The 12,963-nt window shown below is 45.1% G+C and overlaps 1 protein-coding gene across 5 annotated transcripts in view; it reads left to right on the top strand.

Annotated features, from left to right (window-relative positions):
- The window catches only part of SLC9A8 (solute carrier family 9 member A8), a 52,564-nt gene that overhangs the window by 3,613 nt on the left and 35,988 nt on the right, over positions 1-12,963 (top strand). For all 5 annotated transcript variants that reach the window (XM_083146409.1, XM_083146411.1, XM_083146408.1 and 2 more), the window contains exons 2-4: positions 1,270-1,448; positions 8,806-8,886; positions 11,206-11,264. In XM_083146409.1, the coding sequence (XP_083002535.1) occupies positions 1,270-1,448; positions 8,806-8,886; positions 11,206-11,264 (319 nt within the window). The remainder of the gene's footprint in view (positions 1-1,269; positions 1,449-8,805; positions 8,887-11,205; positions 11,265-12,963) is intronic.

Below are 12,963 nucleotides of genomic sequence, written 5' to 3'. Positions count from 1 at the left end.
CAATGGCAGAGCGTGATAGAAAAAGAGGAGAGACTGCCAGGCAGATAGAGGGTGACAGAGATGGGGTGAGAGTGAGAGCAGGGGAGAGCAAAAAGGGAATGAAAAGAGAGCAAATAAAGAGGAAAGACACAGGGGGCCAAATGTAATAGGGTGAGAGTTTCAGAAAGTGAGAGATTTTGGGAGAGTTTTCCCATGTTTTTTAAAGCAGCAATAAATTACATGGCAAAATCAACCTGGTTTTGCAGTGTAATTGATTGCTGCTTTAAAAAAAGGCGAAAACTGTCCCAAAATCTCTCACTTTCTGAAACTCTCACCCTATTACATTTGGCCCAGGGTGAGGGAAAGATTGGTGAGAGGTGAGACGGGGAAGGTTGAGTGGGAAAGGGCTCTCCCCTTTCCCATTTAGATGAGGCTAAGGCAAGAGGAAGACTAGAGGCAAGTTGGCAGGAGGTGAGGTGAGAGGCGGTAGAGGAGATGGTGGGGAGAGGAGGCAGGTCTTTTTAGGCCGCCTAGCTCTTCTCCTCTCCTGGTCCCTGGCCGCCACTGCACTGCACACGTCCTGGCTGCTAACTACCACTGCTCTCCTGCTCCCGGCCACCACTGCTCCTCACCTGCTCCCAGCTGCAGACCACTCCACAGTATTGGCTGCAGCAAAGCGTGACCCGGGGACACACTCAATTTGTAAAATTGAGTCCCCGCACAACAATTTGGGGTAAAATACGCGCTATAGCGTGAATTTGTGATCACTGTAACTCAAGTTATGTGGAATTTGTCAACTGCAGCTGGTAGCTACTTTGACAAGTTCAGGTTGTCGGCCACTGATATAAAATAGAGAGGTCTTCTGGGTGTATGTATCTAAAAGTAGAATATATTGGGTGTACAGTATGAAGGATATGTGTAGTTAATAGTTGGATTATCTGTGTTCTTGAAGGATGCCTACATATACTGTAGTAATGTCAATTACTACATGAATTATGCCTTTATATATTCATGGGGGTTACACTGTGTAGTAATGCTGCCTGCATTTAGTAGTAGGTTGACTGTGCATGAAGGTTAAATCTATAGTAGTAGGGTATCCTACACATAATGGAGGTGTCCTATAGCAATGGGATCCTCTGCTGTTTGTGAAGATTAATAATAATAACATTGCACAGATCTATAATGCTTTAGAAGAGGTGAAGACTCGTGTCTGTGTGACAGGGAGTTTTTGTTGGCATTAGTTAGGAAGATAATTCTTTCATATAGATGATCTTATGATCTGTTCTATAGGATCCACAATGACAGCCATGGAGACTTCAACAGCACCCTGCTTACCACCCTGGCAATTACTACAAAGCTGGTGCTGCCTACACCAGCCAAGCCCCTCATACCGGTCCAGACTGGAGTGCAGGCACAACAGGAGGAACAATCCAGCGGCATGTCCATCTTCTTTAGTCTTTTGGTCCTAGGTAAGTGCAGTGATCTTCATATATATACAGGTATACAGTTATTTGCTGGTCATTTATGACCTGGAGGCACCAAGAGATCAAAAATGCACCGAAAAGTAGTTTTTGTGCTAAATTAAACTGAAGACATGCTAATTGTTTTCTTTTAATTGACACCACCTGCAGGTAACACATACAGTAGGGCCTAGTGACTACCTTGCAGTGTATTTTTCTGTATTAGTTATGTTTTGCTGCAGCCCACATTAGATGCGTCTTCTTATAGTAAACTTGGTAATGCTATGTCGCGGGAGGCTGCGGTCCCATGCATAGTGAATGGATTGGGAGACGCATATGCATTGCGGCAAAAATACTCAGAAAGGGACAAATCTGTATACGTAAGAAGCAGTTTGCTACACAAAATACAACAATGTTTGTGTATGTGCATCGTCACTTAAATAATAGTACAACATATACAAGGTCTCTTCAGAAAGTAATTTTTTACGCCATGCAGGGCAGGCGCATGGCGGTGCTGTAGGGTAGAATGGGTGGAGGGGTGTTTTAGCTACACATTTCCGTCAGCGACAGTTGCCGGTAAACCTTTACAGGTTATGGATCAAGCTGTAAACAAAGTGTCCTTTTTTACCTTGGTCGAGGTTCGAGATGGAGCACACCATCGAGCAACGATATGCTATAAAGTTTCGTGTTAAACTCAGACAATTGGGTATCTAGACACTTGCCATGCTCCAAAAGGCCTTCAGGAAGGAATCCTTGTTTAATGCGCAAGTTTGCTGCTGGTTTAAATACCACGCTCTGGATGGCCTTCAACAAGCCGAAATGACAAAATGTGGACAAAGTGCGCAATGTTTTGAACATTGACTGTCGTTTGAGTGGTATCATAAAGGTTGGGACTTCCAAAAACTACTGTGCGAGAGATCAAGACAAATTAATTAGCGATGTTAAAGGTGTGTGTCCGATAGGTTCCCAAGGTTTTGACTCATGATCAAAAAGACAACCGTGTGGCGATTTACCGCAAACTTTTGGAGCATGTGCAAAGTGATCCTAATTTTTTAGACAGAGTGATAACAGGTGACGAAACTTGAATCTTTGAGTATGGTCCAGAGACCAAAAGGCAAGGCACTGAGTGGCTCACACACACCATCGTCTTCTCACTCGAAAAAGGGCCAAATGAGCAAATCATAGACCAAATCCATGCTCATTGTTTTTTGACTCGTAGGGTGGGGTCCACAAGGAATTTCTATCTACCGTCCTTTTACACAGGAGTGCTCAATCACTTCCACAAGGAAATTGCAACTACCTGGTTCCTCCGACGAGACAATGTGCCAAGTCACACATTGCTGCAAGTAAGGGAGCTTTTGGCCAAGCACAACATGACAACGCTGCCTCAACCATCCTACATTCCAGATCTGGCCCTGGCCGACTACTTTTTGTTCCCCTGGATAAATGCAGCCTGAAAGTACACCATTTACAGACTGTAGACAAAGTGGATGCGGGCGCGACGAGGGTACTCAAGGACGTTCCAGTTAATGCCTTCCAGAAGGCGTACCAAGCTTGGCAGACATGCTGGCAATGGTGTATTGCTGCTCAAGGGTCATACTTTGAAGATTATTAACCCTATGTATCTGAAAGTTCAATAAATAATTTCTCCCGGATTTCGTTTCATTACTTTCCAGACAGACCCTGTATGAAACTGGCTCTCAATGTGTTTAACTGTCACTGGAATGTCATGTGATTAATGTATCACATGAACAGTGTATGGTACACATCTTCACTTCCTGCAAAATCATAGTTAATAACCCTGTTACTTCACTCCACTCTCTTTTATTGCATTGTTTAGAGGTAATTTGAAAGAACATATAGAGCTGTTTCAGATGTGGTTGCAGATGTAGCACTTTTTACACCTGATTCTGATGTGGTCGCAATACTGAAGCAGCGGCGATCCTTTTCAGGGACAGAAGGGAGAGCCTTCGCAAGCGTAGCAGCCACCCAATAGTGTATGTCCACCAAATCTATTGCAATATGCTCAGCAACTGCTTAATCCCTCACAACTGCAACGCAACGCGAGGGACAGTGACTGCATTCTGGCCACACAGAATGGGTTGACCACTTCAAGCCCTGTCGACCAATGAAGGTCGACAGGGTGTAGGTCATCATATCTAAGGTCGACACAAGCATAATGTCGTTAATCAAAATGTCGACATGAGTTTTTCATTTTTGTCTTTGTCCCGATTATCGACACAGTCAACAAGGAGACCAAAAAAGTGCGCGGCGTACCCTCGAATGGCTCGCTGCACTCGCCATGCTTTGAGAACAGTGCCTTGCTCAGCACACTATTATATTCTCACTCTGTGCCCTAGTGAATGATAGGGCAGGAAATACCGCCTATCGACACATGTCGGCTCAAAAAAGAACTCATGTTAACCTTTTGACTGTCTACCTTCCCTTCTTTTTCCCCTAATGCTTTTAACCATGTCAACCTTTTTCATGTCTCGACCTTCAGGGGTCGATCCAATGCATGTCAACCTTAATTGTGTCAACCTAATAACCATATACCAATGACACAAACTAGATGTCATAACCGCACCCACTGACTTAATACATCCGTGGCGACATGTTACATTCTAACCATTCCCTACAGAAGGTGCACAGTGATCTCCGAACTAGTACAATGACACTGTTGTATACATACAGTAGATTCCCTCTTGGCTCACCATGCATTTATGTAGATAATTCAGTTGTACTTTTAAGGTGCCCACACACTAGAACGATTTTTGGCCCAATTTTCGATATATCGGCCGATATTTACCGATGATCGGTCGAAAATCGGCCGATGCTCGCTCCCGTGGATCTTTTGCTAAATCTTCTGATCTTATGTGCTGCACAAAAGATCAGAAGATTTAACAAAAGATCCATAGGAACGCACACGGGATCTTAAGAAAAATCTTTGGTAAAGATGTGCGCTTGCCTGAAATCTTTGGTCCAGATTGGACAAAAGATTTGAAGGCTAATTTATGCGCACATCTTATGATCGCAGATCTTTCTAGTGTGTGGGCACCTTTAGTTCTGTGTTGCTTTCCATTTTCTAATGCTAGATGGTTATTGTATTATGTACACAAAACAAAAAGATTATCCTCAATTGGGGCACACCTAATGGCCAAGATTAGGGTGGGCCCAAGTGATGCTAATCTTTTTCTTTTGTGACCGTCCTAAACCCTGACTTCAAAGAAATCTGCTGCTACACATCTCATCATAACAATCCCACGGTGACCGCACAAATCAAATGTCACATTTTACCTAATCGTGCCCCATTTGACATCACATGTACAAAAGAGCTGGTTTTCCGTATAATAAAATGAATGGTTCCAATGTTTAAATGAGAGGGAGGAGACAGATTCAGCTGCTATTCTGGCTATGTAAGGAGATTGATGGTCCCTGGTCAGCAGGATGGAGCTGGCCCCCATACACTAGCCGATTTTGGTCAGATTTCAGCCAGATCAGTCGGATCTGGCCGAAATCGGACCAAAATCGGCTAGTTTTGATGTCCCCTCAGATCCGATGCGCGGTCCCGTGCGCATCGGATCTGCGTCGGGTGGTCGGACCTGCTGCACGTCCGACCACCCGACTTGGGACCTAGTGGGGCGGTGGAGGGAGCAGGGGGGGCTGGGGACGCTGCGGGGGACACGTCTGTGTCCCCCGCTGCTGGGGACAGCGTCTGTGCGGCGAGAAGGTAGAGGGAGCAGGGGGGGCTGGAGACGCTGCGGGGGACACAGGCTGCATAGAGCCGGGCAGGGGGAGCCGGCCGGGAGCTGTCAGTAATGAATAAAAAAAAAGCCCATACAATGAATGGGCGGCCTGTGATTGGCTGAGCGCTCTCTCAGCCAGTCAGCAATTGGCTGAGAGAGCGCTCAGCAGCCAATCACAGGCTGCCCATTCATTGTATGGGCTTTTTTTTTTATTCATTACTGACAGCTCCCGGGCCGGCTCCCCCTGCCCGGCTCTATGCAGCCTGTGTCCCCCGCAGCGTCTCCAGCCCCCCCTTCTCCCTCTACCTTCTCGCCGCACAGACGCTGTCCCCAGCAGCGGGGGACACAGACGTGTCCCCAGCAGCGGGGGACACAGACGTGTCCCCCGCAGCGTCTCCAGCCCCCCCTGCTCCCTCTACCTTCTCGCCGCACAGACGCTGTCCCCCGCAGCGTCCCCAGCAGCGGGGGACACAGATGTGTCCCCCGCAGCGTCCCCAGCCCCCCTGCTCCCACCAGCTCTCACCTCTTAGCCCCCCCCCCCCTGCTCCCCGGGTTTTTTACATGTGATAAATCGAGACGATTTATCACATGTAAAAAATGGCACATCAAGTGCCAATCTAATCAAGCTCCCCCGGGGAGCAGCCGGGGAAGCTCAGGGGGAAGTCGGGGGCGACTTGTCCTAAGGACAAGTCGCCCTAGTGTATGGGGGCCTGAAGAGTGGCGTAATAACATAATAGCTGTGAGCTTATAATGTCTCCATTATCATGTGATGTGTTTGCACCTGTGGTGGAGCTTTGCTATGAGGGGACATGGATTAGAAAGTATGTAGGATTGTGTGTTATGGACTGGAATACATATGTGAGGGTAAGAGTGGTCCGACCCCTCACATGACTGCCCTGCTCACTTGATCACATTGATTGCAGTCATAAGTCAGTTGTGCGGAACAATAGTGGCTTTGAAATCATGTGTTTCTGTGTAACTAAGGAGCCGTCATGTCCCCTCACATTAAATAGCTGTGATTATCAGTCTGCACAAAGCAATGAGCGGAACAGAGACCTTTGTGACTAGAATCAGGGAGTGACTTCTCATGTGATGTAATAAATGTTTTCATATGGTCAAGGCAAGGATAACTTACACATCTCATACTCCCATTTGTGCTTATAGCCGGAAATTACACTTTTGTCCTTGTGTAACAAACAGCCTTTATTGTTATTTCATACTTAAGCTCTCATCTACCCTCGTGACATTCTTGGGCTTGAATAAAAGTTAAAATAGGCTCACAAAACCTAATAAATATTGAACAATAAAGAATACCCCTGAGACAGCAGTAAATTTGCAGAAGTCCGCCAATAAATGTATTTTTACGAATTGTTTTTTTTTGACAATCTATAAGTAATACGACTTTCTCATGTGTGTACGTGCCTGTGTTCCTGTCTGCACCTGTTTGTAGGCATACCTACACATTAAAACATCACTTCCTTCCTACATGGTAGAATCACATCAATATAGGTGCATATTTGTCTATTTTCTGGGAAAAGTTATGATGATGTTAATCAGTGATAGATGTATCAAGCCTTGTAGAGACATAGGGTTTTTTTCTGGTTTACTCTTTCCCCCGCACGATATTTTAGAACAGCTTGGAACTGCCTTCAATCTTCCAGATCGAAGCAGAAATAGACTTGCCAGGCAAGCCTATTTCTGCTTTCGATCCTGGTGTCGCTGGGCCGCGCATCGGAATCGAATGTAGATCAGAGGCAGTTAACACTTTTCGATTTTGATTAAATTTTGCTTCTAGAAGCAAAATTAAATCGAAAACGTGTCTAAATTGAAATTGTGGGTACTTGTGTATTATAGCGGCGCCCCCGATGTGCATCGTGCGATGTTTATATCGCGTCGCATCGCATGGCATGCAATGAATCGCATGCGATGCGACGTGATTTTTGCCCCCTATGCGATGAAAGATCGTATAAGCACCATAAAGGGTGCTTTTAAGCACCCTAATGGGTGCTTACAATGTGAAATGCACCCCCACGCCACCCCCCCACTATGAACGTGAACCTGAAGCGTGGTGAGCGGCGGCGGTACGCGTCCTCCGACCTTTTCATACCCCCACTATCCACGTCGGCGTGGAGTTGAGTATAGAAAGTGTGGCGAGCGCAGCGAGCCTCCGAGCCCGAAGCGTGGCGAGGGGACGCGGATACCTTCACAGGTATCGGAGTCCCTTCGCGGGCTTCACAGGTATCCGCGTCCCCTCGCGGGGCTCGCCACGCTTCGGGCTCGGTGGCTCGCTGCGCTCGCCACACTTTCTATTCTCAACTCCACGCCGACGTGGATAGTGGGGGTATGAAAAGGTCGGAGGACGCGTACCGCCGCCCCTCGCAGGCTCGCTGCGCTCGCCACGCTTCGGGTTCACGTTTATAATGGGGGGGTGGCGTGGGAGTGCATTTCACATTGTAAGCACCCATTAGGGTGCTTATACAATGTTTAATCGCGTTGCATCGCATTGTATGGCATACGATGGTATGCGATGCAACGCGATATCGCGCAATGCTGTACAATGTCATACAATTTTAAAATTGTATGCCATGTACAATGTCATACAATTTTAAAATTGTATGACATTGTACAGCATTGCGCGATATCGCGTCGCATCGCATACCATCGTATGCCTTATGGTATGCGATGCAATGGGCGCCGCCAAAATACACAAGTACCGAATTGTGTGTACTGTATGTGCCATAAAGCTATATAATAATGCTGTGTTTCCTGAAACTTACTCTTAGATTTCTGGCAGACTTCTCTGTGTAATGCAATAAACCAGCAGCAGTAAATATATTACACTAGTAAAAAGTACGTGACGGCTTCTGCAATGTACTTTCACTTTAGCTGTTACTGTTTTTACTTTCACTTTGAGCTGTGACAGCTTTCAGCCCACAAACTCTCCACCCCACCCCCAGTCCCTATTTTGCTCCTACCTCCAATCTCTGTCTTCACAGCCAGTGGTCCTCTTCCTTTGTTTCTGATCTTTCCCTCCCATCCACCCGCCTGTTCTGCCAAATAATTTTTTCCCTCAGGGGCGTGGCCACTGACCACTCTCTGGTGACCACGCCCCCTTCATTTTACCTAGGCCTAGCCGTCCTGTCGGTGACTCTGTTCACAGCTCTCTCTCTTCATATCCAGTAAGTTTAAAACCGATCAGTGTCCCTGCAAAAATTGCTTTCACTTTCTGTTATTACCTCTTTTAGCACACAAGAGAGTATTATGGTTCGTCTAGTGGTCACTGACGGTACTTCACCTGCCAAAAGAGCCAATCAGTGCTTTTCACTGTTTATTAATCCCAAAAACCCAGGTTGCTCCCTTTCAGACAGCCAGTGACCCCCCCAGGTCTTTGGAATGTAGATCCAGGGAAAAACCCTGGTAAATTCGAGGGTTGAAGCCCTGGCATTTTAGATCTGGGTTGACCCTTTCAGACAGAAAGGGTCATAGTGGGCGCATTTCACAGCTGATTGTTGACCGGTAGACATGGTTTTGTAAGTATAGTCTGGATAACACTGACTTTCTGGAATACCTGTTCTGTTATTTGTTGTACCTGATAAATATGTCCTCTTCTTCATTTCCAGCTATTTGCATTGTATTGGTGCATCTTCTCATCAAGTACAGACTTCATTTCCTGCCAGAGAGTGTGGCTGTAGTGTCATTAGGTAAGTGATGCTCTATAATATCACATACTCTATCCTGGTAGAAGCATTGTCCTGGCTCAGTCAGCCATACTAGTGCTGAGCACATATTGTAGCCCCAAAGCCTCTCTTATTGGGCCAGATGCACTAAGCTTCAAAGTGATAGAATGGAGAGTGATAAACAACCAGCCAATCAGCTCTGATTGGCTGGATGTTTATCACTCTTCATTTTATCACTTGTATTTTATATTTATATGTGTATTTAATCATAGCATATACATCACATCCCTCTTTGGTATTGTAGACAATCATTGCCCATTGTATAGACAGACTGTAGTGTTATGTATCCCTCTTACATAGTATGTAATGACAAGGGGCCTGATTTCATGTCACAATGCACTTGCAAGACATTTGAAGTTCAGTATGTGCAGTACAGATAGATCTACAACGGCAGATGCAGTGTGGCATCAGAGTCTCCGAGTGATTGACAGTCAGATGCTGTGTGGTAAATGGATATCCATTACATATTGAATGTAATGGAGTGCAGTCCCCTATACTGGCAGACTGCTGGGCCTGCATCTCTCTCACATATTGTGTTTGATAAAGCGCTGTACCATATTCTGACATTCTTTTGTAAATCTCTTTCATGTATTGATCTACATCATGTGTTAGATTATAATGAAATATTATGGAAACATTGCTAATAATCATGGAAACTATTGATTGATTGAGCTATTGATTGTAGAGTTGTGTTGATTAATTGTTAGGACTTTGTGCTGTGCACTGATAGGTATGTGGGCTGACGCAGATAAGCAATGCTTAACCTGATAATATGAAGAAATTCCCATGCTTCATGTAAAAAATCGTTTTCTGAATGTCTCCTACACCTGAGGCCTACCTACATCATCTACATCCCAGTTTACCATTGTGCCTCACTCTCGGAAAGCTGTGCCTTGTGTGAGTCGGGACATATGTACCTCTCCTTCATGCACTTCTGTGTCACTTAACACTTGGCGGGTTATTCTGGTTCATTCCCTCAGATGCAAATTTGCATCATTGCGAGTGAACCAGATCCCCCCCTTGCCAATGGTGGTACGCCGGCCCACTATTCGCAAGTCACGTACATTCGCACTGGCTGTGAATGGATGTTTTACATAAACATCCATTCACATGCCACTGGTCTGGGACCATCCCGCATCTTTCGATGGTCGCCGACCATCGAAAGATGTGGAAGGTGCACACATATGTTATGTTGCTCTGATCAACCTTACATATGCGTGTACCATTGGGGGGGAAGTGGGTGGGCAGGTGACATCTGGTGATGTCAGCTGTCCGCCATCCGCATGTCCGTCACGGCCTCATTAGCATGAGAACGCCCACCATTCTCATGGGAACGAACATGAAATGCTGGGAGTTCCCATATGCTTATGAGCCAGCCCCCCGCCTCCCCTCCCCACCAACAAAAATGGTTGCATGCGCGCACCCACCGCATGTACATGCGCAGAAATGCAAACATCGGCCGGGGGCGACCGCACACGGCCATGCGAAAGGATCTGAATAAGGTTCTTGGAGACGGCCGAGTGTACATAACAGTAGAGATACTGGCATCTGATTGGTGCCCCAGAAATCAGTGCACATGGTTGGGTATGGGTCACTAGGTCGACACATGCCGAGACTTAGTTCATAACCCCTTAATAACTAATTAGGCACTTTGTAGTTTTCCATTATTTGTAATTAGCCAATAATGAGATTTCAGTTTTCAGGGTGAAAAAAGTGCTTAATAACACGAATGGTAGTACAAGGTATGGGATAGATATATTGGGGTGTTTTTAGGCGTTCATGTGAGAGTAATCGGTTGTTTTTGAAAGTGCTTTTCATTGACCCAATTATTTTACCCCCCCAAAAAGCTGGCTTTAATATTTTTTATTAATTAAAAAAATAATATTTGTATAAATGCATATTGCAGCAATTTAACACATTTGAAATCACAAAAGTATTCTTAGTACGCCCTTTACTTTGCCATTTTGGGAGGAACAGGCTGATTTTCCTAGTTTCACCTGCATTTGTCAGTGATGAACACATCTCAGGTCACGACTTTTCATGCATACTAGCAAAAAAAACTTTTTTTGGGGGGGGGGTGCGATAAATTTACCTGTGAACATGGATTGCGTTATCACAGCTAATTAGACACTCCACCTTGTGTTATTCTGTTATTCTTAAAATGCCATTAATAAAAAGTTGTCAGGTTTGGGGATTTTTTTTTCACATTCTTTTTTCATTTATTGTTGGTATTTAGTTGTAGTTGCTGTGTTCATTTCTAAAGTGGTGTTCTCTCATTTCCAGGCATCTTAATGGGAGCTGTGATCAAAGTTATAGAGTCTCAGAAGCTGGCAAACTGGAAGGTAAGGTTTTGTGGGGAAGATGTTTTAGGCTGGACGATCCCGACAAATATGACCATTATTTATTAACCCCCTTCAGTGGTGTTTTTTTAGGGAGTGCTCCCCACTGGGCGAGTTTTTTTTTTTTTTTGGTTTCTCCTGGGGCCGGGCAGCGCCGCAGCCATCGATCAGTGTTTTACTCGATTATCTATGTTCTTATTTTTTCAGCTCACTGTTTAAAAAAAAAAAAAGGCAATAAATGATTGTAAAACGTTATTAACAAATCACCCCTTCTTTCAAAGTGAACCGGCGGCCCGTCTAAAAGATACGGATCTTTCACCGACCGATCCGCTGGATCCCAGCTCTCGCTAGTGACCCGTTTTGCCCACCTCTAACTGGGACCATCCTGCATCTTTCGATGGTCCCTGCCTCCGGCAACCCGGCTGTGTGCGACATGACGTTAGCAAGCCATGGCGCACACAGCCGGGGGAAGGAGGCGGGGCTGGGCAGCCAGAGCCAGGCAGCGGCTGAAGCTGAGTTCAGCACTCAGCTCAGTGGTGCTTCCCGGCACTAAGAGACAGACAGTGGCAATCCCGAGAATTTTCAGAGTTTGCCAAGCTGGGCACTTTAGCATAGCTTGGAAAATTCTCTGGAGTGCCAGTGAAGGGGTTAAAGCAGTGACCTTTTAAAAGACAAAACAGCCAGGTTTGTCTGTGTTTTTTGTCCTAATGATCTGACAAACCGGGATTAGGTTTTTTGGGAGGCTCCCAAATAAAATTCTGTTTAGGAAATGTTTGTCACAGGATGTGATGAGCGAAGAGAACAGCCTAGTGTCTGATGAGGAAAACTGTGTAGTAGACCAGCCTTCCTAACTGTATCTTTGGATGAGAATGCACTAATACGATGCATTAATTAAGAGTATACCTTTAGTTGTATTAACAGAACCTGATACTGCAGAATAACATCTCTAGGATGTAAAATCCTTAGCATAGCTGCAAATATTTATACCAACTCTAATGGAAGATCTAACTGGAAGTCCACACCAGGTGTTTTTGGTATTGTAATGAAGGCTATTCTGCACTTATGATATATTGCTGTCCTAGCACATTTAAGTGAAATGATGATATAATGATTTGTATGTAAAGTATCCAGAGTCTAATTCTGGAAAAGACTACATTTTCCCAGAATGCTGTATATAGGGGGATATTCAATCCGATGGCCCGACAACAGTGATCCGGTCCCGTTCTCGGCTTTAGTGGTTCTAGGCGACCTCAAACAGGAGCACAAATGAAATAAGTATTTCCACAGAATTAGCACAGATGAAAGTGATATTGTTATGACATTATTGAGAGGTTTAAGCACCATTGAACCATCCAAGTTCTGTGTGATTGTGAAATCTGGTGCAGAGGTAATACAGACCATCAGCATTTTCAAATCCACGATTGTCAAAATGGTCGCACAAAAGACAGATTACCACTAGACATTAGCAATCAAAAGTCCAATGCAGCGCAGATCGTCCAACATGATGGACACTTTGCAATGGCAGTTGTGATTTCTTTTTGAGCGCAATTGTCAATTGGGAAAGCCCATACGTAGCGATGGTTTAGGGCAAAATCGCCAGACTTCCCCCAATCCAACACTTTGGTATGGCTAGCTTTAGTTTGAGTAACCAAACATAAATGTTTGATCACATATTTCCCTTGCACTAAGTTTCATTGATTTA

The sequence above is a fragment of the Crinia signifera genome, chromosome 6 (genome assembly GCF_055691185.1).
Source record: "Crinia signifera chromosome 6, ASM5569118v1, whole genome shotgun sequence".
Taxonomy (NCBI): domain Eukaryota; kingdom Metazoa; phylum Chordata; class Amphibia; order Anura; family Myobatrachidae; genus Crinia; species Crinia signifera.
The sequence above is the reverse complement of the archived record's forward strand: the minus strand, read 5'-3'. Positions and strand labels throughout refer to the sequence as shown.